This window comes from Cyrtonyx montezumae, unplaced genomic scaffold, assembly GCF_038088225.1.
Source record: "Cyrtonyx montezumae isolate F1298 unplaced genomic scaffold, pur_monq_1.0 scaffold_25, whole genome shotgun sequence".
Taxonomy (NCBI): Eukaryota; Metazoa; Chordata; class Aves; order Galliformes; family Odontophoridae; genus Cyrtonyx; species Cyrtonyx montezumae.
The window spans coordinates 11,988,601-12,015,140 of record NW_027071992.1 but is presented as its reverse complement, the minus strand read 5'-3'; the positions used below and the strand labels follow the sequence as shown (position 1 = coordinate 12,015,140).

Genomic DNA, 26,540 nt, shown 5'->3' with positions numbered 1-26,540 from the left:
GTCAACGCCAATTCCCTCCGGAGCGACAAGCAGCCGAGCCGGGGTCCCGGAGGAGGGCAGAGGGCCGAGGACATCCCAGGCTCAGGGGCGGGGTTCCGCGTGTCCCCGCGAGTCGCTGGACGAGGGGCAGCACCGCGGAGCTCGGCAGCTCGGAGCTCTCGGGGCCGCGGACCGGCGTCGTCCCACGGGGAGGTGCGAGCCGAGCCCCGCGCTGCCGCCCACCCCGGGGGCGGCTGTAATCCCATCAAAGGGCCGGCCCCAGCCTCCTCCTCCCCCGCTTCCCTTCTCGGCCCTGCCCGTCGGGGGTAAAAGCCCCTCCGCCGCTCTCCGCGCCCGCCCGGCCCTTCTCACCGCCCGGCTGCCGCGCAGAGGGGACGCCGGCCTCGGCCCCCAACCCCCCGGCCCGGGCGGCGGCGGGGGAACGCGGAGCACATGGAGGTGTCGGACCGCCGTCGCCTCGCGTCACTGCTGCTGCTGCTGGCTTCGTGCATCGGCTGCACGGCCGCGCCGCGGAGGAGCATCCCTCGGCGGCAAGGTAGGGATCCCCGCCGGCGGATGCGGCGTGTGCTCTCGGAGAGAGACAGCCTGCTCCGAAAGCCCTAGCGCTCCGCGAAGTTTCGCGACCTTTTGCAACTGGCGTTCCCTGCAGCACTGTTCCCGCGGGCCGGGCGGGATCCTCCCCACCGGCCGGCTGACTCCCTGTGCTGGGAGAAGCCCGAGGGCTGACGAGGCTCGCCTCGTCCTGCTCCCCGACCTGCCCTCCCCATCGGGGAAGCGGCGGGATCAGCGCGAAACCCCTTCTCTCTGTTATTTTCCGATCGTTAACTTCAATTACGGACCAAGACCCGGCTAAAGCCGTGGGCTAAACGCTGCTCGCGTTACTCGGAGCCCGCAACCTGCGTGCAGAGGTGGGAGGCGATGAGCCCGGTGCTGCCCTCCTGGCTGCGGGGCCGTGCTCTGTATGGCAGGGACTCTGTGGTAGAGAACAGTGTGACAAAGACTAATAAATCCGAGGGAGAATAGCTGGAGAAGCCATAATTTCAACCGAAATCTGTATTCTCTACCGTATTCTGTACGAGGGGTATCATTGGGTTCTTTCATGATGCTGCCGGTCTGTCCGAAGGCTACCTGTGATCCGCGGGAGTTCCCACTGGTGTCAGAAAGGTTTTGCACTTTAATCAAAGTGAATCGTGTTCAGAAGCTTGAAGCCCGGGATCTGAACAGCGTTTGCCGCCCCTGCAGTCTGCAGCCTGTGAAACAGATAGACGAGATGTAAACACTGAGATGGGGCACAGAGCATGGAGAAGTCTGACATTGTGCATACTCAGTAATTGTAGTGCTTAGGGAAAATGCTGACGCCCCAAAGCATCTTGAATCTGGAGTCTACAGTGCAGTCTTTGGGGTTAACACTGATTCTTGTCACTGATTTTACCAGGATCAGGTCAGTCAGATCAATTGGAAATTTAAAAAGTTTAGTAAATTTCGACTCAGCTGACAACACTGCAAAATCAGACCTGTTTTGTATTTCTGTTTTTATTTATTTATTTTCAGAATCAGCACTGTTCCTTCTTTTGCTCTTTTTGGGGAAAAAAACCAACCAACAAACAAAAAAACCCCAAACAAAAAACAACAAACAAACACCAAAGCAAATAAAAGAAACTCCAACAAACAAAACAATATGCCAGTGCAGCTGGAAACTTAATACTTAAATACAGCCTGATCTTAAAGCTCTTACAGGACAGATGGCTAATTTTACTGGTCTGACCTTGTCTCTTAGGGATCTAGTCCCATGATCCTTGGTTGTCATAATAGCCACAATTAAGTACTTGAGAAAATTAGGTGGATGGTAGTTGTCGATGAGATGATTAGTAGCTTGCCTTAGAGTACTGGATTTGTGAAGCTGGACATGGAAAAGTGTAAATATATATATTTTAAGAATATTTAAAATAATTTTAATATTATTTTTACTCTAACATACTGTGCAAGTCTTGCAGAGTTGAGTAGTACAGTGGAAATGTATTCTTATGCATTTAACTGGTTTAAATTTGGAAACAATTTACCTATAGTTCTGTGCAGGAGATTAATTAACACACTAACATTGTGTGCCCCTTACTTTTGTTACCTACATATGCATAAATATCCCTAACTTATGTTACTTAATGTTTACTGATTGATTCAATCATCCATTTTCTATTTCTTTTTCCATGTAAGAAGCAGCCAGTTTTGTCTAGAAACAGTGTTTCCAGAATCTGTGAACATCTGAAAATTCTCTTATAGCAAGATTTGAAGAGGAATGCCTCTCAGAGAGCTTGTGCGCAGCAGTACCCCACCTGTATCCTACTAGGGGCTGTTAGATATGCAGGGTTCCTTGAGCCCTGCAGCTGGGCTGTTGTTACTGAAGCACTGAGCACAGGTGTAGATCAAGGTAACCCACGTCTGTCTTGTTCCTGCTGCTGATCATATGCTGGAAGGCTAAAAGCAAGAAGGAACTGTGATTTATTTGCACATCCCAAAGCTTCCGATGAAGAAGAAATAAGATAAAAAGTTCTTGAAGTTTGGTGTGTTTCTTATTCTGCTTTCACTTTGCCTTTTTAATAGTGGTGGAAGCAAGTCTTGTACAGGAATGGTACTTGAGGTACAAGCCAAAAGTCTCATTGAGAGTTGTGATAAAACCAGCTCATCTTCAGTAACAGGAGCTGGCTGGCAGTACTCGTGTAAGAAGAAATGAGATAGTCAAACACATTTCTATTTTTCCACATTTTTCATTCAGGGCTCACCTTACAAAGTCTAGTCTTGCTGAAAGCAGTAGAGTGAGAAATGTATTAGTGAAGTTAAAAATAGAATATGTAGGAAAATTACCACAAATGCAGCTTGTTAAAGTTCGAGAAAAAAGCTGTTGTGCTCAAATTCAGAACATCCTGGTGACTGTTAAACTCATTTGAAGGTTTATTTACAGTTACAAGATACATTCACTGCAGACAAGGAAATGGGATGCCAGACACTTTGGGAAGGGCTTAAAACAAATCCTTAGACACCGTGTGATGAATAGCGTAGTTGGGAGAAGATTAGGTGGGGATTCTCTAAATCTTGTTCTCCCTGAAGCTGGCACTTGTGCTGCTGCTTTTGCCTTCTGCAAAGCTGCAGATTTTTGCTACTTCTGCTTCAAGTATCAGCCGACTAATGCGGTAAAGTGCAAATCTAGTCCGCAGTGTGTAATACTACTATTGATATAAACATATCATTGAATTTTAATAGTTCTGTGATATTAGGGAATTATAGTGGAAAAAAAACTGATAACTGATTTCCCACAGCAGCTACTTATTGCATGAACTTGTTGCACTACACTGTGATTTCATTTCTTTTTTAATATCACAGTGTAAAGTTCCAAAGCCCCATAAAATATTTAAACTTTAGTTGGACTGCATGGAGATAGTAAGATATTAATTTCTGATGCTTTTGGATTTACTATTATTAATTTTAGTAGTTGTTGCATTAGTAGTAGTATTACAATTATTGATCAATGTAAAGAAAGAACTGGGCTAAAAATTGCATAGCTTGTGTCAATTTTTCATGCGACCATAAGAGTAGATGTCACTGACTAGCTGTGCAAATGCAGCAAAGGCCAAAGTGTTAAAGTCTGAAGAAGACTATTCAAGATTGTGATACCCAATTTCAGGGCCAGATTTTCAAAAGAACTAAGCTCCCAGGTCAGCACTACTGTAAACGACTTCTTTTTCTAAAGAACTTGGAGCTGCAGTAGTTGAATTCCTTAGAAAATCTGGCTATAATAAGAGCTGCTGGATGTGGAACATTTTTTAAAATCTAGACCTACTTGGATATCAAAATAGGTCAAAGTACCTGGACAATCCAGTCTACCTTTGTGGAAAATGGAACTGACTTTTGGCATAAGTTTCTGTTTTGTTGTTTTAAATATAACATTTTTTGAACCAACATTAGAGTGAATTGTAAGTCACTGTCTTAAGAAATCTTGCCTGTAAAATGTACAAGGATAAGGTTGAATTGGTGCTAAATAGAAAACCTCTTAGAGAAAAGATATATGTCTAAAGCAGGCTGATACCTGTTGCCAGGGCTGCGTTGCTGGCAGAAATGGTGCATTATCTGTGAGCTAAAACTAGTGAAGAAGTTGTGAATAATATACCAGTGAGGAGATTAATATCATTCTTTTATTGTTTCTGACATAGGTCATAGCGTGTGCTATCAAAATATACTGTTCAATGTCTTGAACATTATAAATTTAAAGAAAGAGTGATTATGTATGGATTTGTTGGTTATTTACCGTGTTTGGGTGCAAGTTATATCACAACACTATAGGACATTTCCATGCTGATTGGGTTTGCTGTTGTAATGCCAGGACACATATTCTGTTAGTTGGTCCTGCCTTTGATCAGTACCACTGAAACCTTGTATACGTGTGTGTTTTTTCGGGAGCTACCAGCATTCCCTTAATAACCTCCGGGGAAGAAAATAATATTCTGGCAGGGAATGCACAGAATTATTTCACTTTAGATGTTTCTTGATATCTCACTGTTACTAGATCATTTTGAAGTACGTGTTCAGATTTCTATTAGTTTTACCACACCATGCTGGTGGTACCTTGCCTGGAATTATGAGCCCAGATGTGGGGTCCTCAGTATGGAAGAGACACAGGCTTGTTGGAGTGTGTCCAGAGGAGGACCACAGAAAGGAGGCAAGGGATGAAACGCCTCTTCTAGAAGGAAAGGCTGAGAGAGCTGGGGCTGTGCAGCATGGAGAAGAGGCTTTTGGAGCCTCATCATGGAGACGCGAGAGCAGCCTTCCAGTATCTAAAGGCAGGCTGAAAGAAGGAAGAAGAGACTTTTTGGCAGAATGTGTTTAGATAGGACAATGAGAAATGGTTTCAAACTAAAAGCGGAGAATTAGATCGGATGTAAGTAAACAGTTTTTGCAACAGGGGTAATGAAGAACTGGAACTGGTTGCCCTGAGAGGTGGTGGATGCCCTGTCTCTGAACCTGAATTTCTGAGCACCCTGATCTATCTATAGTTGTCTCTGTTCATTTCAGGGGACATCATTTCATCATTGGACTAGGTGATCTTTAAGGGCCTCTTCCAACTCAAACAATTCTATAATTCCATGTTTTTATTCATTGCTCTGTGTTTTCTGTTCTGTCCAAACTGAAGTCTCTATCTTCATCTGTAAAAGGAGACTTTTCAGTAAATGAGTTTCCTAGGCAGCATTTTGCTGATGCTGCCTCTGAAACTACTGTACAGCCTTTCACCAGCATTCAGAAAGGTGAAATTAAACAACAGAGTATTAAGAATTGCTGAAATTATAACTGTAACAGAGGTTGTGTTTCCCAGTGATGCTCTGTAGAAGAACAGTGATGTTGGAGTTAAGGCATTAGGGAGAGCTTTGGAAAGTCATCCTGTCCTGAGGCTTTTGGAGACTTGCTTTGAGGGTTTGCCAGTCATTCTCAGGGCAGGCTTTCTGTTTTTAAAATGTAGGGGTTTTTCACTTTTTTCCTTCTCCAAGCATACCATATGAGGTATCATACCATAAGAGGACTTCTAGCTACTTGACATAACTGTTGGTAGGCATTACCTTATTAATAATATGTACGTGAGCATTTCCTTATCTTCTAGCATGCCTTGTAGAAAAAACTCTTTTTTTTTCCTCTGGAAGATTCTTAAGGTTAAATGCAATGAATACTAGTCATCTCAGAGATTCTGAGGAGCAGGAGGACATTCTGTTTTCTTAATACAGAAAATTTCAGTGTATGAAGTCTCCTCAAACTCATCAGTTAGCTGAGAGTATATCTGGAAGTTTCTCATTCCTCGGATCAAACAAATCAGTGCTCAACCTTATGTCTGTTTGACTTAAGTCAAACCAGATTAATCTGGTTAATAATTTGTTTATTTCATGCACTAATGAATGTATAGTTCCACCCCATATTTGTAGTGAATGTGTAGCAATGATATGTGATCGCATAATAAAAGACTTTCTAAACCACAGGTATGCAGGAGACTGAGTTGACAACATGATCCTGAATCAAATTTCCTTTTTTTTTTTTTTTCTGCAAAAACGAATGACCCATCTAGGTGAAAGCAAACAAACAAACAAAAACCCCGAAGAACTATTCTTCACAATTAATTTCAACTGGAAGGAAATATTTCCAGCTAAGAATAAGCATTTGTTTTATTCTTTATTTTTACCAATACTTGCACATAAAACCCAAATTAATTCTTAAATATAAAACATAGTCTTCATAATTCCTAGCTGTGAACATCTAGGCCACAGGAGAAGAAGATGGAGGTTATTTTTTTCAGACTTTTCAGAGTTTCTGAACTGAGAAGAAGCACAGCAGAATTCATCTTTGAAAGTAACTACTTCAGAAAAACATAAGCCTCTGAAAATTGGAGGCTCAGGGAGAAAGCTACCGCAAACCAGTTAGCTAACTCAAACCAGATAATGACGCAGTGATCCGTAAAACCCTTCAGGTGAGAGTCCATAATGTGTAATATATATGTCAGTTTTACACCAGCTCTTCTACCAAACACTGTGTAATCATACCCAGGAGGAGGGGCTGCTCATGAGGAATGATCATGAAGATATTGGCTTCAAATTAAAGAGAAATCTGCACAATATTGTCCTAGGGAACATTTTATCCAAAATCAAAAATACAGCCATTGGGCTGTGGTAGGAGCTATTTCTGCTGTTAGTATCTTGATGGATATTTAATTGCGTAGTCAGAAGACATGGACTTTAAAAAGATGTTTTATTCAAGCATTGCCAAAGTTATTCCAAATAATATTTAGACCTAGAAGAGAAGAAACATGTCAAGGTGTAAAGAGGACTATGTCAAGGTGCTACTATATTCTGTCTTTCTGTGATCCACATACGAAGTGCTTACAGGCTACCTTTCAGTTTGCCTTGATAATACACTCTTTTTACACAGTGCAGGTAAAAGTCATATTATAAACAATAGTTCTGTACTGAGACACTGAATGGTTCTGAGTTTCCCAGTGTGCACAGATGATAGTCACGCTGGTGTAGCTGACAGATAAAGATCTCCAAGGCTGGAAGAATCCCAAGCCAAGTTGTCCTTTGCACTTCTCTCTATTGTTAAAGTCATTCAAAATTATTGACACCTAACAAAAATGATGGTTCAGTCAATTATCAATATCCATGTACATTTGGAACATTTTGTGAATGTTGAATGTACTGCTTTCAAGTACAGAAATTATTCCAATTCTTTTTATGTGTCAGAGTCATTATTGTGTACATAAATACACAATAATAAATGAAACTTACATAAAGAAAGTTTTCAGTTGCTGAGCTCAAAAATACTTGAAAAACTCATAAGGGCAATGATTGTAGAGAATTTAATGCAATTTAAATTCTTGTATATGTGGGAAATTTCAACTAGAAGATCATTTTAGGAAAAAAGTATGAACAAAACCTATCAACCTGCAAGTGGTTGAAAAAAAGTGTCTGGAACCAAAATGCTTATGATTTAAGATAGCAGAGGCCAATATTGGTTACTTGGGACAGAAATGTTACCTTAGTTTCATATTCTAATTTCTAGATTATCAAAAGACAAGGCAATACACTTTCTGACAATAAGGAAGATTTTTATGGCAGTAACTACAGAGATGTTGGTTTTGCAGCTGGTATTCTATCCATGCACGGAGACTATATCTCATGTTCCTATTCCATACATTCCTATTCCAGTGTGAACCATTTTTGTGCAGATTGCTAGTTTTTTAATCTCAATCAGTTACATTGGCAGCACTACAATATGAAGTCTACAATCAAGAGTAGCAACTGTATTCTTATACTACTGGAGATTTTTTTTGGTAGCATAAAATGAGAATGTTTTAGACTATTACCTCTGTGGACTAGTAAGACTGAAGGACAAAACATTCAAAATGCTACAGGAAGAAGGCACTCTTGGACAAAGAACTCGGGAACACCTAAAATGAACAGAAAAGTGCAATGAAAGAGCCATTTAATCAGCTGATGCCAAGAGATGGGATTGGCTTCTCTGCTACGGCAGCTACCCTGGTAAGGGTTGGGGCCAAAGGACCAGGCTATGGATGCAAGCTGTGGAAGCCACTGGTGTAACACCCTGTACTAATAGGACAAGATTTGGGAAGATTTGATAGTATTAGTTATTGTTTGTGTGGGCGTTTTAATTCACAGAATTACAGAATAACAGAATCGCAGAGGTTGGAAGGGTCCTCAAGAGATCATCGAATCCAACTCCCATGCTAAAGCAGGAACCTTACAATAGGTAGGCATCCTGCTGTATCTAGTATTTCCAGAGAAGGAGACTCCACAACCTCTCTGGGCAACTCTCCAGTGCTCCATCACCCTAATCATAAAGAAATTCTGCATGTTAGTATGGAACCTCCTGTGTTCAAGTATGGAACCTCCATATTAGTATGGAACCTCCTGTGGCCATTACTCCTTGTCCAATCACTATGCAGCATGGAGAGGATCCTAGTCTCATCCATTTGCCTCCCATATCTCTTGAGATATTTATAAACATTAATCAGATCCCTTTTCCGTCTTCTTTTCCCCAGTCTGAACAGACCCAGGTCATTCAGCCTTTCCTCATAAGAGAGGTGCTTCAGGCCCATTATTAGCTTCATGTCATTCCGCTGGACTCTCTCCAGCATTCCCTGTTTTTCTTGAACTGGGAGGCCCAGAACTGGACACAGTACTCAAAATGTGGCCTCACCAGAGCAGAGTAGAGGGAGAGGATCACCTCCCTCAGCCTGCTGGCCACGCCCTTTTTAATGCACCCCAGGGTACCATTGGCTTTCTTGGCCACTGGGGCATCCTGCTGGTTCATAGCCAGCCTGTTCTCCACCGGAACACTTACGTCTTTCTTCACAGAGGTTCTCTCCAGCAGGTCATCCTCTAACCTGTACTGATGCATGCAGTTATAATTATCCCACAGTCATTTACTGTTTCCATATAGAATTGGTATCTCCTTACTCTGGGATACATTTGATTCTTATACATCTGCATTCTTGATACATCTGATTCTTATGGAGGAACTGATCTAGAGAAGAAACATCTGCTTCTTGAGAAGATGCCAGATTTTCTCCCTGACCTGGCCTACATAAAATGACATTCACAGCTGAGCTGATTTCCTAAGTCAGTTCTGCACCTTGAGCTATCTGCAGCAAGCTACACAGCAGCACTGAGGAAAGCAGTGAGAGGTGGTATGGGTGATTCCCTGTTATGGGACACAGAAGACCCATCTTTCAACCTGAGTTGCAATCTAGGGGGCTTTGCTCTTTGTTGGGAGCTCAGATACAGGACTTCCTGAAGAGAGCAGGCTTAGGACTGTTATCCCCCATTGCTCTTACAGTGGGACTGCATAGAGAGACCTTGAACATATCAAGCACGACTACCAGTACAGTCTAAGGACCAAGCTGGCCTCTGGTGGTCCTGCTGGTAAGAGAGATGGCTTTGAGGAGGACTCAGTGTATTAATAATTTTTTTGCATAGCTGTGGTCAACATCAGCGATTTTGCTTTTATAATGAGACATCTTGGAGGTTTGAAGATTACATGAGATACACCTAGGTAAGGCAAAACATCATTGCCAGCCACTTAATTGCCCTCATTAGTAGAGCATTAAACTGGAAATTTCAGGGAAAAGGTGTGGTCCCAGAGATAGTGAGTAAGCAAGGGTTAGGTAGGCAAGCAAAGTAAACGTGGGATCCTGAAACCAGAAAACAGAGTGGCAATGGATGCTAAATTTTAGGAAAGCTTACTTGAAGCTTGGAAGAATTCCATGTGGTATAGCCCTGAAGAGAACATAAGTCCAGGAGAAGTGGCTGGTTTTCAAGCTGAAAAATGGTCCATCTTGTCATGTAGGAAGTCTGACAAAAGCATCAGGATTCCTGTATGGGTACATAGGGAATTTCTAATGAAATTCATACATAAAAAGAAAGCATACAAAAGGAGGAACCAGAGGCAGACATCCCAGAAAGAATACGAACAATGTCTGAGCATGTACCATTGTGGTTAGGAAAGTCAAAGCCCACTTTGAATTGAATCTGGTGAGTCACATAAAAGGTAACAAGAAGGGTTCTTACAATTGCTTCAGCAGGAAGAGGAAGATCAGGAAAAAAGTGGATGGAAGGAGACCCAGAGACAGAAAACACCCAAAAGCCGAGGCATTCAGTGCCTTCTTCATCTCAGTTTTTACTGGCAAGACCAATTGTTTAATATCCTTATTAATGACCTAGTTAGTGGGACAGAGTGCAAACTCCAGAAATGTCCTGAAGACACAAAATTTGAATGAGTTGTCTGATATATCAGAAGGTTGTGGCTGCCATGCATTATGGACATAAACAGGCTGGAACTATGGTCTGACAGAAACCTCATGGAGTTCATTGAAGGGAAGTGCGAAGTCATGCACCTGGAGAAGAACAACCTCACACAGCAGTATATGCCGGCGGCCAACTGGCTGGAAAGCACTAATTGATGTATCCTGTCCTCATTCTGCACATTTGTTGCTTGGCACATGGTCAGCTTTGTCTTCTTTGTATTTCAATTTGTGTGTGTGTGCCCCTGTGTGTTTGTGTACTTAATACAGCTATGACAGTGAAGTTTTTCTGTCTGACACACTTCCATTTTTCCATAAGCTTCCCTTGAATTTTGTTTCTAGTAGCAGGTGAACTATTTATTCAAGAATTCAGCTTTGTAGTTGGTTTCAAGGGAAAACGGAAAGAGAAATTTGTTTTAGATAAAGAGATTAAGAGGTATCAGTGAGAACATTTTTCAAGTTGCATAACATTTTACCATGATTCCCACTGGAGATAGTAAGTTTTGGATAGCAAACTCCTGAAAAATATACCCTTAAATATAATTTATTGATGAGAAAAGCAATTTTTGGCATTTTCATTACACTAAATATAATGTATCTACGTTTTTTATGATTAATATAGTCTTTGTTGTGCTATTCTATGCATTTTATTCATGTTGTAACTACTCAGAAAATGTAGAAGGCTTTTATCCTTATTTTTATAATTTCATTTCAGAACATTATTTACCTACTTAATATGGTTTATTTTTACCAGAAGTGTGTAAGAGTCAGCTAAGAGCTTTAAGCACTGTGTGATCAGCTTTGTTCATGTTCATGTTCTATAATTTCTGCTTTCAGTGGTATTTGAAGGACCATGTGTCTCAGGGCAGAATTGTTCATAAACATGGAGAATGCATCTTCGTTATTACGTTTAATCAGATTGAATATTGTCAGTTGTCAGTGTGGGTGATTTCTATGCTACCAAGCATTATGGTGAATACTGTAGGAGACTTTCAATAAGATATAAAATAGAAGAATAGCAGTAGGAGAGGCAGTCTGATCAATTTAGGTACATAATCCATTTTTTAGTATGAATGAAACAATTTTGCTAGACTCTGGAACAGCCTGCTCAGGTCGCAGAGCCACTGTTCCTGGAGGTGTTCATGAGTTGTGTAGATGTGATATATAAGGATGTGGGTTAGCAGGCAATAATAGTGACAGATGGACAGCAGAACTACATGATCTTGGAGTTTTTTTCCAACCTTAATGGTTTTATAATTCCACAATTCTATGATCCTAAGAAAATTCCTAAATTTTCCATGTGTTTAATCATAGAGAATTTAATTGTAAATTCAACTCCCTGCTGTGTGCAGGGTCGCCAACCACTAGAGCAGGCTGCCCAGAGCCACATCCAGCCTTGCCTTGAATGCCTCCAGGGATGGGGCATCCACAGCCTCTCTGGGCAGCCTGTTCCAGTGCATCGCCACCCTCTCAGTGAAAAACTTCCTGCTAACATTGAACCTAAACCTCCTCTGTCTTAGCTTAAAACAATTTCCCCTTATCCTATCACTATCTACTCATGTAAACAGGCATTCTCCCTCCTGTTTATACGCTCCCTTTTTAAATACTGGAAGACCACAATGAGGTCTCCTTATAGGAGAGGTGCTCCAGCCCTCTGATCATCTTAGTGGCCCTCCTCCAGTCCTGTTCCAAGACCTCTGTATCTTTCTTGTGCTGGTGGTCCCAGGCCTGGACTCAGTACTCTGGATGGGGCCTCAGAGCAACTGAGTGGAGGAGGACAATCACCTCTCTCTCCTTGCTGGCCACCCCTTTTTCAGTGCAGCCCAGGATATAGTTGGCTTTCTGTGCTGCAAGCGTACACTTCTGACTCATGTTCAGCTTCTCATCCACTAGGACCCCCAAATCCTTCTCCATAGGGCTGCAGTCATGGGCACCAATGGAGAGGTTTCCAGTGTCTGTAATTTTTAGGTGTTGAAGCAGAACATCTTAGAAGGGATCCCTTTCCCACTTGCCTTCTCCCATGTCCTGGCCATGCTGTCCTGCCACTTGCCCTGCTCTGCTTCTAGAGCTCATCCTGTGTTTATTCTGCTTAATACCTCAGATACTTTGCCATCAAGAGAAAATAGAATAACCTTTATATTTTTTCTAATCAAGTAGCTTATTCTCTCAGATGACATCTGAGACAGTGCAGAAGGGGAGGGAGCTGCCCTGAGGAGGTGGTAGATTAGCAGGAGCCAGCCAGCTGTTGTTTTGTCTCTATGGTAGAATGCAATGACAATATTTCTTGGCTGTGGAGTTTCCTTTGGTTTGTCCCACACAGACAGCGTATCTGTAGGTTGCCCTGTCTGTACCTTTTCATGGAGGCAGGACAGAAACTAAACCTGTCCTCAGAGATAGTGCTCATCCTACTTGTAATAGTCTTCACCATCATGAACTCGGTAAAAGCAGTTTTGATGCATAACTATCCATAGGTAGATTTTTTTCTTATATTTAGTTCTTCAACAGTTATTTAAAAAATCAGTTTATGCTTCTCCTTCTCCCATTTGGAAGGTCAAGCGACTGTACCACACAGAGCTGCTGGCAGCAGAATGCAGCTGAAGGAATGCAAGCAGCAGGGCTTCCCCATTTCTGCCCTCACTTTCCTGCATGGCCACCACAGGAAGAGCCATGACAAAGCCATCAGTGACCTTGTGCCTGCTTGTTTTTAGTGGGATTTCCTTGATTGTGTTATAGCTAAAGTTTGGAGTTGTGCCTCCTTCATTTCTTTTCCCAGGGCTATAAATACTCCAATGGTTGTTACCTCAAATGTACTTGGGACAGGTAACAGATGATATTGACTGCAGCAGAAAAACATCACTTGGCTCTAAGCCTGCCATTATGGTGACGCTGAGGTTTTCTATTGGTTTTGTTACAGAATTTTGAGAGGACTGACCAAGAGTGTGTTCATCACTCCAACACATGAACCACCATGCTCTGTAGGGTAGCAGTAACTGTATTCTTGTCAGTGGTGCTGGTTGTGTTGATGTGGAGGTGACCCAGTCAGTCTGCTTATATTGGGACCCAATGTATCAGCAGCAGTATAAGGACATGTACTGTGTTCCGATATGGGATGTGCCAGGGTTGTGTCTGGGAGGGTAACCAAGAGCACTCTGCCCCATGCAGCATCCATTTCCTGTGCTACTTTTCAGTAGGTGACTTGTACAGAGCAGTGACCATCAAACTTTCTGTTTTTTGAAGTTCTCTGTGTTGGTGCTGCTACTCAGTGCACTACAGGCAGGATCAAGGAAGACTTCTTGAGATTCTGTTTGAGTTGTCATCTTATGTAATTATTGCAGTTGGGAGATCCTTGTTTTCTTTTGTACCCAGCAGTGGGAAACAGAAAATGCTTCGAAGAGATAGAAAGATGGAATATATTTTTTTCATATATGATTTCCTGATGTATTTTGGTTCATCATACTGTCTTCATGCTGCTGTAGTATTTACATAATCCAATCCAATCTGTAAAAACGAGATAAGTGAAAAAAGGCCCTTTTGATGTTTATTGTTTTACAGATGGGAATTTCACCATTATTTCAGTGAGAGAATTTGTTTCAACACTAGCGGATATAATTGTTTTTCTCAAAAACAATGTTTTTTGTGATAAAATATCTTTTTAATAATTTTTTTTTGACAAATTAATGAAGTGAATTAAGTGATATTTTGCTTTAAAAAAAGTCTGAAGTAATTTTTCTTTCTAGAGAAGATACATTCTGAAAACTTTATTTCAGAATTCATTGGAATTGTCTTGCATATTTCTATATTCTTGTTCCCTTATTTCATGATGTTAGAAACAGGCAAATTTCTCATTCTGTGGAACACAGGTAGGAGACATGTCAACAGAGAAAACAGAATCCAGTTCGTAGCTACTTGTACTTACCCAGAAAAATTTAAAAATAAAATAATGAAGATGTCAGCTCATTTTGTTGACCTCTAGTCTAAAGAATTTAATTTTTGGAAGAACAGACTAGTGAAGATGAAATGATCTGTGTTTTTGCTCTTAACTGAATTATCAAAGTAATCCATGTGGGTTGTATCTCTTTATTATTTCTACATTATTTGGTGTTGTGAAGATCTATGACTGACTGTATAATTTGAAACATCATAAACGGCTGAAATGAAAAGAGAAAATTAAATACTGAATATGACTTACATGCTAGGTGAAAACATTCTAAGCTTGATCTTTTCAGATATTCCATTCATGGATATTAAAAAAAAATACTCTTATCAGCCAGTCTAAATTTTCAGTCCTGTTCAGAATGAAAATAAATTCTGAAATTTCCATTAAAATGTGACAAAGTTTATTCAACTAATCTGAAACACTTTTGTTTTGAAGGTTATTTTTTCCATATTTTTTTTCAGTAAGGTTTTCTCAGGGCTCAAGAGCCCTCCATCCCCAGGTGTAGCAAGTCAGGAATGGAAGACAAGAGACTGGTGTTGCTGAACCAGCACCTGCTGGTCAAACTGGAGAGCAAGAAGAAAATGCACAGATAGTGTAAGCAGGGTCAGCCTCACCTCCATCCCTGGAAAGGTGATGGAACAATTTATCCTTGGTGCTATCTCTAGGCATATCAATGAAAAGAGGGTCATTATGGGCAGTCAACATGGCTTCACCAAGGGTAAGTCATGCTTAACCAGCCTAATAGCTTTTTATTCAGGTGGATAGATGATGATAAAGCAGTGGATGTGGTCTATTTTGATTTTAGTAAAGCATTTGACACTGTTTCCCACAGCATCCTTACAGCTAAATTGAGCAAGTGTGATCTGGATGATTGGGTAATGAGGTGGACTGTAAACTGGCTGAAGGAAAGGAGCTGGAGAGTTGTGGTCAGTGGGACAGAGTCTAGTTGGAGACCTTTATCTAGTGAAGTTCCTCAAAGGTTGGTTCTGGGACTAATATTATTCAATGTATTCATCAGTGACTTTGATGAGGGAATAGAGTGCAGTGTCAGCAAGTTTGCTGATGACACAAAACAGGGAGGAGTGGCTGACATGCCAGAAGTATGTACTGCCATCCATTGAGACCTATACAGGCTGGAGAGTCGGGTGGGCAGAATTTAATGAAATATAACAAGGACAAATGTGAAGTCTTGAATCTGAGCAAGAACAACCCCAGTTACCAGTATAGGGTGGGGTTTAACCTGTTGGGAGAGCAGAGTAGGGGTAAGGGACCTAGGTGTCCTGGTGGACAGCAGGATGATCATGAGCCAGCACTATGCCCTTGTGGCTGAGAAGGCCAGTGGCATCCTGGGTTGTGTTAGAAGGGGTGTGGTTAGTAGGCCAAGAGAGGTTCTCCTCCCACTTTTACTCTGCCCTGGTGAGACTGCATCTGGAATATTGTGTCCAGTTCTAGACCCCTCACTTCAAGGATAGGAAACAATCTGAGAGAGTACAGAGCCACAAAGATGTTTACAGGAGTGGAGCATCTCCCTTATAAGGAAAGGCTGAGGGAGCTGGATCTTTTTAGCTTGGAGAAGACTGATGGATGACCTCATTAATGTTTATAAATATGTAAAGTGTGACTGTCAGGAGGATGGAGCCAGGCTCTTCTCAGTGGCATCCAATGATAGAACAGGGGGCAGTGGGTGCAAGCTGGAACATAGGAGGATCCACATAAACATGAGAAAAAACTTCATGGTGAAGGTAACAGAACACTGGAACAGGATGCCTGGAGAAGTTGTGGGGTCTCCTCTGGAGACGTTCAAAACCCACCTAGATGTGCTCCTGTTTGACCTAACCTGGGTGCTCCTGCTCCAGCAGGGTTTTTGGACTAGATGATCTTTTAAGGTCCCTTCCATTTCCTGACAGAAAGGGAAATTCTAGGAGGGCGTATGCTCCCCTAGTGAGTGACACAGGCACACTGGTAACTACAGATAAGGAGAAGGTACTCAACAACCATTTTGCCTTGGTCTCTGATAACTGTTCATCACACAGCCCTCAAAAGATTGGTTCAGAAGCAGGGGATTAGGGAAGCAATGTCCCGCCTGCTGTGAGCAAAGATTAGAGTCATGACTACCTGAGGAGCCCAAACACCCACAAGTCTGTGGATCCCAAATAGATGCATCCCAGAGTCCTGGCGGAACTGGCTGTGAAGTTACCAAGCCACATTCAATGATATTTGAAAAGTTGTGGCAATCAGGTGGTATCCCCAGTGACTGGAAAGAAGGGCAATATCACACCCATTTTTAAGAAAGGTAAAAAGGATGACCCCAGGAACTGCCAACCTATCAGTCTCACCTCTGTGCCGGGTAAGATCATGGAGCAGATTCTCCTGGAAGCTATGCTAAGGCACACAGAAGACAAGGAGTTGATAAGGAGAATTAGCATAGCTTCACCAAGGGCAAATCCTGCTGCTTGACAAACCTAGCTTTTTTTGATGGTGTCACTGTATGAATAGACAAGAGAAGAGCCACTGATGTTATCTGTCTGGACTTCAGTAAGGCCTTCTACATGGTACCCCACAGCATCCTTCTCTCCAAACTGGAAACACATAGATTTGTATAGGCTGTTCAGTGGCTGCAGGATCAAACACAGAAAGTGGTGGTCAATGGCTCAATGTCCAGATGGAGATCAGTAATGAGCATCCCTCTAGAGGCCAGTGCTGGGACTGATGCTCTTTAGTATCTTTGTCAGTGACATCAATAGTGGGATTGAGTGCACCTTCCACAGTTTGTGTATGACAACAAGCTGTAGGGTACAGTCTACATGCCTGAGAGATGGGATGGCATTCAGAGGGATAGACGGGTTCAAGCAGGGGTCCAGAAGAACCTTGTGAAGTTCAACCTATCCAACTGTAAGTTCTTGTACCTGGGTCAAGGCAATCCCGCTATCTACACAAGCTGGGGGATAAAAGGATTGAGCACAGTCCTGACAAAAAACACCTGAGGGTACTGGTGGATGGGAAGCTGGGCATGAGCTAGTAATGTGCTTTCACAGCCCAGGAAGTCAACTGTATCTTAGGCTGCATTAAAAGAAGCATGGCTATCAGGGTGAGAAAGGTGGTCCTGCCCCTCTACTCTGCCCTGGTGAGGGTTCACCTGGAGTCCTGCATCCAGGTATGGAGTTCTCAGTACAGAAGAGACATAGACCTGTTGGATTGCATCCAGGGGATGGCCACAAAAATGTTGTAAGGAATGGAACGCCTCTCATATGAGGATAGCCTGAAGGAGCTGGGGCTGATCAGCCTGGAGGAGATAAGGCTCCAGGATGACCAGTGGCCTCAGTATCTAAAGGGGAGCTACAGAAAACAAGGGGACAGATTCTTGAGCAGGGTCTGTGGTGATAGGGTAATGGGAAATGGTTTCATACTTAAAGAGGAGTGATTTAGGTTGGACATAGGGAAAATATTTTTTACAATAATGGTGGTGAGGCACTGGAGCAGGTTGTCCAGAGATGTGGTGAAAGCCTTGTGACTGGAGGCATTCAAGTTCACGGTGGACATATTCTGAACAGTCTGATCAAGCTGTGAATGTCTCCATTTATTGCTGGAATGTTGGACCAGATGACCTTTAAAGGTTCCTTCCAACTCTAAGCTTGATTCTGTGACTGTGGCAAGCCTTCTGTCTGGGAAGAGCTAAGGAGCATGGATTTGTTGAGGACAGGAGCAGAGGAATTTGTAAGTATTTGTACTTCGGTGTGGATATGTCCCACAGGCTGACCCTGCAGCCCCATGCTGTGCCAGCAGCACTGGTGGGCAGTCAGGCAGTAGGTGGGTTCCTGTCCCTCAGGCTCCTTGTTCTTGCCCTCAGCATGTTTCTGGGAGGTTAAAAGTAACAGGGATTTCACTCAGAATGTAGAGAAGAGGGGAAATTTTGAGCTAAATTATGAGGGGAGCTATAAGCACACATGGAGTTTTACCCTAGAAACTCGGTGTTTTTTATAGTCTAAGCATGGCCTTTGTACTAAACAGCCATAAATGTTTAGATCAGTTTTAATATGATTTTTAGTGCATCCATTACACAATGTCCTATAACATCTTGCAAAATACATCAGGCACAAATTTATCTCAAAATGATCTGTTAGTAAAGCAGTGATACATATTTCAGTAGTTGTGATCAGCTGAGAAACTGCTTTGATATAAAGCTGCAGTATGACTGTTTGGAAGCTTTGACATCTTCTGCATCTCTGTGACATAAACATTGCTTGCAGCTCCTTTGCAGTGGTTACAAAGGCAATGTTCATCCAAAAATGGACATTCTTTGCTTTCTGATGGGTTGTGTGAAATTTGGAATCTGGCAGTCAAGAAGCAGCTCTGAGTCCCCAGATTCCTATCAACAAGCAGCAAGGTCTGCAGTGTGGCTGTGGAAGTCTGTGGGGACAGCTGCAGAGCATGAGGTACTTCTCTTTGTATCGCTGGTGTTGGGTTTTTGTTCTTCTTTTGGCTCATGGCGTGGTCAGGAGCAGCTCAATGCCAGGCAGGATGATCCTACACATCTGCACGTTTTTTCAGACATGATTAGTGGCCATGGTGGTGGTGGATTGTTGGTTTGGCTAGATGACCTCAGGGATCGTTTCCAGCCTTAATAATTCTGTCATTCTACTGTTCTATGTTCACTGTTCAGCACAGGTGTGGGCCTCTTGTAGGAAAGTGTTGGGCTCCAAAGTCACTGGCAATTGATTCCTGAACACACTTCCAGCAGGTCTGTAGTGCTAAGGAAATTCCATGAGTTTTAGGGAAGAGTTAAGCAAAGAGGGTGGGAGTATCAACCTCTCCATCCCCTTGCTCTCATTTTCTCTGGCAGAAGTCATACTCCTTCAGTGGCAGTTTATACTCAGGTGTAACTGAGGTCAGTATTTGGCACTCTGTGTCTCTTTCATCATCTGCAAACTGGAGATAATAGTGTTTGGTAGGGTTAGGTGAATAATTCATGACAGGTCTTTATTAGCAGATGTTGCCTCTCTGTGCTTGCAGATAGCCTGCACATGGACTGCATTTTTTTTTTTATAATTTATTTGTTGTTCCAAATTACTCAATGAATGCTTTCTGTAAATAATTTCATTGGCCTATAGTGTGTGGATTATGAGTTTGAAGTCTGCCTTGTTTGACTAATTGTCACTGCTGGTTAAAATTTGGTATTTCAGCAACCGTGCCTCCCTGCAAACTTGCCTGACTGAAGTTATGAGTATGTTAGAGTTACCCAGTTGTTGTTTCCCTTTATTACTGTATCAGCTCTAATACCAATCTACTTCACTGGGTACTGTGAAGAATCAAAAGATACTTTCTAAATGTCCAGCGCTACCTAACAGTGCTGTTATTTCTAAGACAGATGCACTTCAGCTCCAGCTGCTCTTGTTTTTTTATAGCATGAGGTTCTCAGAGTTGTGTGCGTCTGATGGCAGGAGGTAAACAGGGAGGTGGCACACACTGCTGTGTTCAGAGCTCCCAAGAAAAGAAAAGAAAGCAAGTAGCATACCATGGCTTGACTCTGATCTATATGACTGAACTTCTTTCTTTCCCAAAAAACACACATACTGACTTGTGAAAAAGGTCTGTGTCCTGTACTATCCTCCAAACCATCTCATGCATTTCTCTGGGAGGCTGATCTTGTGCCAGAGGCTGTATACGACATCAAAATCTATGAAAGTATCACAGAATCACCTCTAAGATTATCTGTCCAGCTGTCAGCCCATCACCACTGTGCCCACTAACCACGTCCCACATATTTATACATTTCTTGGACACCTCCAGGGTCAGTGACTTCACCAGTTCCCTGGGCAGCCTGTCCTATATATCCCTAGTGTCTTGGATAGTTCTTAGTATCTTAGGAGCAAGCTTAAATGTCTGTGGGCTGCTCGACTCCACTGCCCAAAGTGCTGGCTGTGGTTGTCTGTTCAGGACATGCTGTGCTCCACATCCATTCCCTGGAAGCAGGGGAAGGAAGACACTGACCGTATCTCTGGGGAGTTGTTGAGGGAGGCTGCAGCTCACAGATTTGCTGCTTGAGAAATGGGAAGGACTGGGACAGAGACCAGAGTCCTGGCTGAAGGCTTGGATCTGTAGAGTAAGACCCTGCTAGTGTGGACTGCAGCTGTTTTGAATGATTCCATTAGTTCTGCTTAGATCATCATAGTGAAAAAAGGACAGTTCATGTAGGCAGAATGCTAAGCATGTTTCCCCTCTTTATCATACAAATGGAACACTGTCTTATTACATCCACAAGAACTTCTCCATGAAGGTGCTGTAGGCTAGGTTGGATGGGATCCTGGGCAGACTGATCCAGTGGCTGGAGACTGTTCAAGGCAGGGGTCTGGAACTAGACAATCTTTAATGTTCCTTCCAACTCGAAGTCATTCTTGGAGATGCTAAAGAGCATGTTAGTTTTCAGGATTTACTGACAAGCAAGATCCTTGGGGCATGTAGAAGATGTAAACAGTAACATACAACTGGTTTGTGCCTTTTCCTGAAGGAGTATTGTTTGTTTATTTGGTTGTTGTTTTTTCTTTCCCTTTATAGTTTCAATAGTAAAATAAAATCTCTTGGTGAGGTCCCAGTTGTTGAAGTTCTTGTGCAGCTTTGCCCAGAACATTACCATTTGGAGTCCTTGGGATTTATTTTTTAGTAAGAGCAATGAAAGCTTCAGGTGTAAGGAATGAACAGGGAAAGAGGCATGGCTCTCTTAAGCTTCATTTATATTTACCCTTTCATGATTGTACCAACACGTTCATGGATTTTCTGTAGTGAAGTAATATATGGGTAAAAAAACCTTGAAAACAAGGAGTCATTGATGGTTAATCAAATGTTAACCTGGTCCTACTTGTTCATTCAGGTTAAAAACTGTAAAACAACTTTTCATATCAAAGGGAAAATACTGAGTCAACATGAAAAGGACCAGACTATCTGGTCTGCTCTTGGTTTAACTTCTTAAATGTTGATGTTGGTTGATACTCTGTAGAGATTGTAAGCTGCTAAGTTTTGTATTCAGGCTTAAATCAAATATATTGGTGGGAATGATGAAACATATATAGGCTTGCTTCCCATCTAAAAATTACCTTTACAGTAGTTTGATTGTTTTTGATTTTTTTTATTAGAACTATTGGGGATAGAAAGGTTTTCTTAGCCTATAATTACAATTTTCATGCATATGGGCATAGTAAATGTAAGTAAAAATCATTGCTTTTGAAAACATGGATCTACCATTAAAACGTTTGAATCAGTTCTCTATTGCAGCTGTTTCTTACACGAGTTTAGTTTCAAGTGCATGAATGATAGCTGTTAGGAGAGTCTGTGTTAAAACCCTTCATCCCGATAACGTAATGCGTGTAGTGTGGCACTGTATGGTTCCCACTGTCAGGGAGCTCTGTCTGGGAGGCCGCTGCCTTAGGTCACAAGATTAGTGGTATGGAGCCTTCTGAGCAAATATCAGCATCTTCTCAGCCAGGAAAGCCACCCTGCTGCTGCTGTCTTTCTCTGGGATGTTTTACCATTTTTTATTTTGTGGCTTACTCTGCTTCATGTTTGCAGCACCCTCTTAATTTGCTCTTCCCACCCTGAACCCAGTAATCAGCATTATTTGACTGTTTTTTAAGCTAATAATCTTCAGTTAATTGATAAAGACTTCTGGCAATTCCACCAAAGAAACTGTATGTATTTGAAAAACTGGGAACTTTCTGAGAAATACCTTGATGGTGATGTTTGTGTTGCACCACATTTGCTTCGGCTGCACAGCAGACAAGCGTCTCTGCCTGCTCCTTTCTCAAGCAGAAAGTACAGTCACTTAACATGTTACTAGAGAAATGGATCTCAAGGTTTTCTGATCTTCTCGTGTTTCCTATTTAAAGCAGCTGAATTAGTCAGTGTACTGAAAGGCCAGAGTGTGCAGTGGAAAGAGAAGGAAATGGAGAGAACCTGTGAGATCAGTATAGCCATATGAAAGTATTGTCAAGACAAGTGAACCCACCATCATAGCCTAGGGACTGGGAGCATCTTGTGCTTTTCATATCAGGTTAAACTTGTCTTCTTGCCTAAGCAATTGGCTATCCAATCTATAGCTGATGACAGAGAGATTGAGGCATCAGAGGTTGGTGGTCATCAGAAGACCTCTTAGTGTCCCACAACAGAGGCTCCTCAGCCTGTGCCAAAGCAGAAGAGGGCTGAGGATGGGGCATGGTTTGGTCTTGGTTCAGTATTCCACCCAGCAGGACATGTGGGAACATGAGGGCTGGTGTATGAGGTGTCCATGAGGTGTTCTGAGGTGAGCAAAAGCTCCTTAGCAGAAACAGGGGAACTCTTCCCTTCCCTCAGTCCTGGACCCCCATTACTTGCTGCCTTGGGGCAGTGGGGTAGAGGGTACACCCAGTCAAAAGGCCTTCTAGTACTTAAGAGGAGCTTATAAACAGGAGGGAGACTGACTTCTATACAGACAGATTGTGACAGGACAAGGGGCAATGTTTTTAAACTTAAAGAAGGGATATTTATATTAGATATTACAAGGATCTTCTTTACTCAGAGGGTGGTGAGTCACTGGCACTGCTGCCCAGAGAAGCTGTGGATGCCCTATTCCTAGTAGCGCTCAAGGCTGGGTTGGATGGGGCCCTGGGCATCCTGAACTGGTGAGGGGCAGGGCAGCCCTGCCTAGAGCATGAGGATGGAACTGGGTAGACTTTAATATCCCTTCCAACCCAAACCATTCTCTGATTTTGTGATTGTATGATCTGTGACGTACAAGTAGTGGTTCACGTCTAGAAATTTTTAAAGAAGGCAGCATACCTCTCTTCATTATCTGTAGTTGATGCCAGGTGATTGTTTTTCTGTCCTATGGATTCTTATATAATGTCTTTTTGTTTCAAGCAGATAGACTGGGACCTCCTCTAGACATACTGCTGGACTCATTGAACTGCACAGCTTTCAGTGTGCAATGGAGGATGCCAAAGCAGCACGCAAGCACCATCACAGGATATACAGTAAGTGATTCCTTATGCTGTTAGTGGAGAGCAGCCTCACACCTGTGCACACACACAACAGAGCAAAGCAAGAGTCTGCTCTCCACAGGTAATGCCACTGACAGGAAAGTGCTCAGGGAACAGGGGACTTGAACTGATGGAACTGTAACTTTTAAGAAACAAGCAGTTGGTATGTTAAAAGGGAGCTATGATAGGAATTCGGGTTGGATGCCAGTGGCCTGTAGTGGGTACAGATTGCTCTTCTTTTGTGGTTTCCATGCAAGCATCTCAATGCTCTCTGCCGCTGATAAAGCAGTAAAGTACAGCAGAGCAGGTTGATACTACACTGCAAATGAAAGCAGGTCTGTGGTGATTTCCAGGCTGTTTGGATCCTTGGGTTTGTACCTCCAACCTGAGGACTACTGTAGCAGTAGCAGCACTCACTATTACAGACCCTGCCTCTTTGTCTCTTCTTTACTATTGTCTCTAAAAGAAGCTGTTGGTTTTCCTGTTTCAGCCAGCAGTTCTGGAGCCTTCAGACCCTCCCCCAGCTGCCCTCTGCACACTGGGCGTAACAGAGCAGCTAGCCTAAACTAGGCACTGTTTGAGTGTGCAAACAGAAAAACAATGGGTACAAATTGTCACTTACTTTCTCAACAAAAGGGATGTTCATTAGATTTTCCTTCAGTTGCTGTTCCAGAGCAATGAAAATCAGTCGCCAAACAGAAGATAATAAGAGAGAAATTACCACAAAAAAAAAAAAGGAACTTTTTTTTCTTTTTATTACTGTTGTCAATGGAAGGATTCAGATTTTCTAGTGCAATCGAACAGAATGCAATGCTCAATTTTATGCAAAACATACATTACTACCCTTATTATTAACACACACTAAAAGAGTGAGACAGTTCCTGGAAACTTGTTTTTTCATATGTATATGACACCAATCCAATTACAGAGTTGTTTGTGTAGTTAAAAAGGTGCTCATTACACAGCACACAGAACTGTGCAAGTCACTGGAGAGGTGAGTGTAGGAGTATTGCTAATAGTTTGGGTGTCAGTTCCAAAAAAGGGACATTGACTGTCTTCAAATTCTGCCAGTTTAAGTGATGGTTCTGTAAGTCACAGTATTCTTAAAAGCAGTTACAGAAGTTCATGTAACTGTATTTTATGTACAGAAGTTCACAAACTGTATTTTTCATTACTCACTTAGTAGATGAAATATTCACTTCTCAGTTTATTTTTAACTTTTGAGCTCATGCATAATCTAATAATTAAAGCAGTGACAAGCCCAGTGTTAATTGCGCTGTATGCTAACCCTCTTTTCTTTATGTTAGCTTTTGACCCTCTGGCATCTCAGTGTCTCTGTGTATACGAAATCAAATTCTCTCTGGTTCATTAGTCACCTTTAAGCAGCAACAGACATGAAGGAAGACATCTATGACACAGCAATTTTGATAGTGACATAATCACATAATATCTCCTTTATATGAAGTGAAACTCCTGACTTGTGCGGATCAGTCCCACAAATCCACTGCTGTCCAAACTTATCATTGCCAAATCATTCACAATTCAAGACAGCTCAAGTGTGCACTGAAACCTGGACAGAATTTGACATTAAATGAGCATAAACTCTCTAAGATGGTGGCCCTTTGGTCATGCTGACAATTTCTAGCAAATACGAAAGTAATGTTAAAGATCGTTAGCTTTTCATAGATTTTGGAAGTGTAGGGAATCACAGAATTAACTGCTGTCCAGAAAGTGGTAACACTGCAATTGTCTTTAAATAATTGTGCAGCATTGCATTATTGCATTAAACACTTTAACTGTATCTTCTCTGCAAGGTCTTCTACTCAGAGGTTGAAGGTGACAAAGCAGTTAAGCAGCTCTCACACGATGTTCCTCTGAGCCTGGATATGCTAAGCATGGTGAGTGTTTCTGTTCATCAGCAGTCAGAGCAGAAGAGTGGGGCATCCAAGTGGGTACTTGCAGCTCCCTTGTTGTGAACTACATGGAGGATCAGAGCCCCAGATCTGCTCTGGGCATTGAGCAAACAAGAAATCACAAAGCTTTTCATTAATCCACTCTGGTAGAATTTTCTCCTCATTGTCTGGTAGAATTTTCTCCTCATTGTCTGGCTAGCTTATTACATGAAGTTTTGGAAGTTGTTGGTATCTTACTAGTACTGACCTTTGGTGCCTATGGAAAGAAAACTTTTAAGTTCAAATGAGCACTTTCATGTGGGGAAGGGGATTTGTGCAGCAATGAACCTGAATATCAGTGTGTGTATATTGCAGTGTCTGGCACAGATGAGTGCACAAGTTAAAGGAGACAAGTAGTTTTCAATGTTTTTTTATCTCTTTGCGAGACTGTTGCCTCCCGAAGTATGGAATTTAAAGATTAATTGTACTGTTTCGTTGCATTTGTGCAAGTCCAGCCGATAGGAGATTTCTCAGCTTTCATCTTTTTGGTTCTTAGAAGCACTTCTTTTTCTCATTGATTCCTATTTTTCCCCTTTCCTTTTGTTCTGTTTCTCCTCTTATCTGCCCTCTATATACTTTTCCCTCCACTTTCTTTGCCCAATTTCTCCTTCCATTTCCATTCACAAAGGAGTACTGTCCATCCTTTTCTGATGCAATTAGTGCTGAGATGAAGAGGACCCCTCTGTGCTTCTGGATGGTTTTAATGCGGTCTGCTTTTAAAAAGATGTTATGAAACACGCTAGCATTCCCTCAGTGGGAGGAAACTTGGTCTTTGAGTTCAGCAAGGCAGAAGCAGTGATTTTCAGGCTTTGGCTCAGGCAGAAAATGAAGTGGAATCTTGGGTCAGATGCAGCGAGGGGACACTTCCACAATGCCCTCTGTAAAGAGCAGAATCTGTCCCTGAGACAGCAACACTACCAGCACAGGATTTAAAACCCTGTATGTGCACACGAGGCACTGCAGGATCTTAATTTTTTGTCCCTTATTTACAATTTGATTTGTTCTTCCTGTCTCTCCTACTCATTTTCTTTCTTACTTATTTCCTCACCTCTCTTAGCTTCCCCGTCTACTGTTCCATAACATGCATTCACTGCGACTCTCTGGCTGGGAAGTGCTCAGCAGCCTTCCCTGTAGGAAGCATTGGGTTGAGAATTGCTCGTATTTCCAGCAGTCACTCAGTTTTGGCTCTAACTCCTGTAGGTTTCTGGGATCATGGTGAATGAATGTATCTCATTGCCATGATACGTTTATTTATTTATTGACACATTATTTTCTCCCTTCTCGTCTTTATCATCTCAGTA

At 42.3% G+C, this 26,540-nt stretch overlaps 2 protein-coding genes across 5 annotated transcripts in view; one reads left to right on the top strand and one right to left on the bottom strand.

Moving 5' to 3' along the window:
• Positions 1 to 26,540, bottom strand: part of LOC136050809 (leukemia inhibitory factor receptor-like) — a 177,837-nt gene that overhangs the window by 32,866 nt on the left and 118,431 nt on the right. The gene's annotated exons all lie outside the window — the stretch shown is intronic.
• The window catches only part of EGFLAM (EGF like, fibronectin type III and laminin G domains), a 75,865-nt gene continuing 49,628 nt past the window's right edge, over positions 304 to 26,540 (top strand). The window contains exons 1-3 of one of the 2 annotated variants that reach the window (XM_065739930.1): positions 304 to 535; positions 23,172 to 23,281; positions 25,102 to 25,185. In XM_065739930.1, coding sequence (XP_065596002.1) covers positions 433 to 535; positions 23,172 to 23,281; positions 25,102 to 25,185 — 297 coding nt within the window. In that variant the 5' untranslated portion in view covers positions 304 to 432. Of the gene's footprint in view, positions 536 to 23,168; positions 23,282 to 25,101; positions 25,186 to 26,540 lie in introns of both variants that reach the window. The other variant, XM_065739929.1, reaches the window with a different exon arrangement.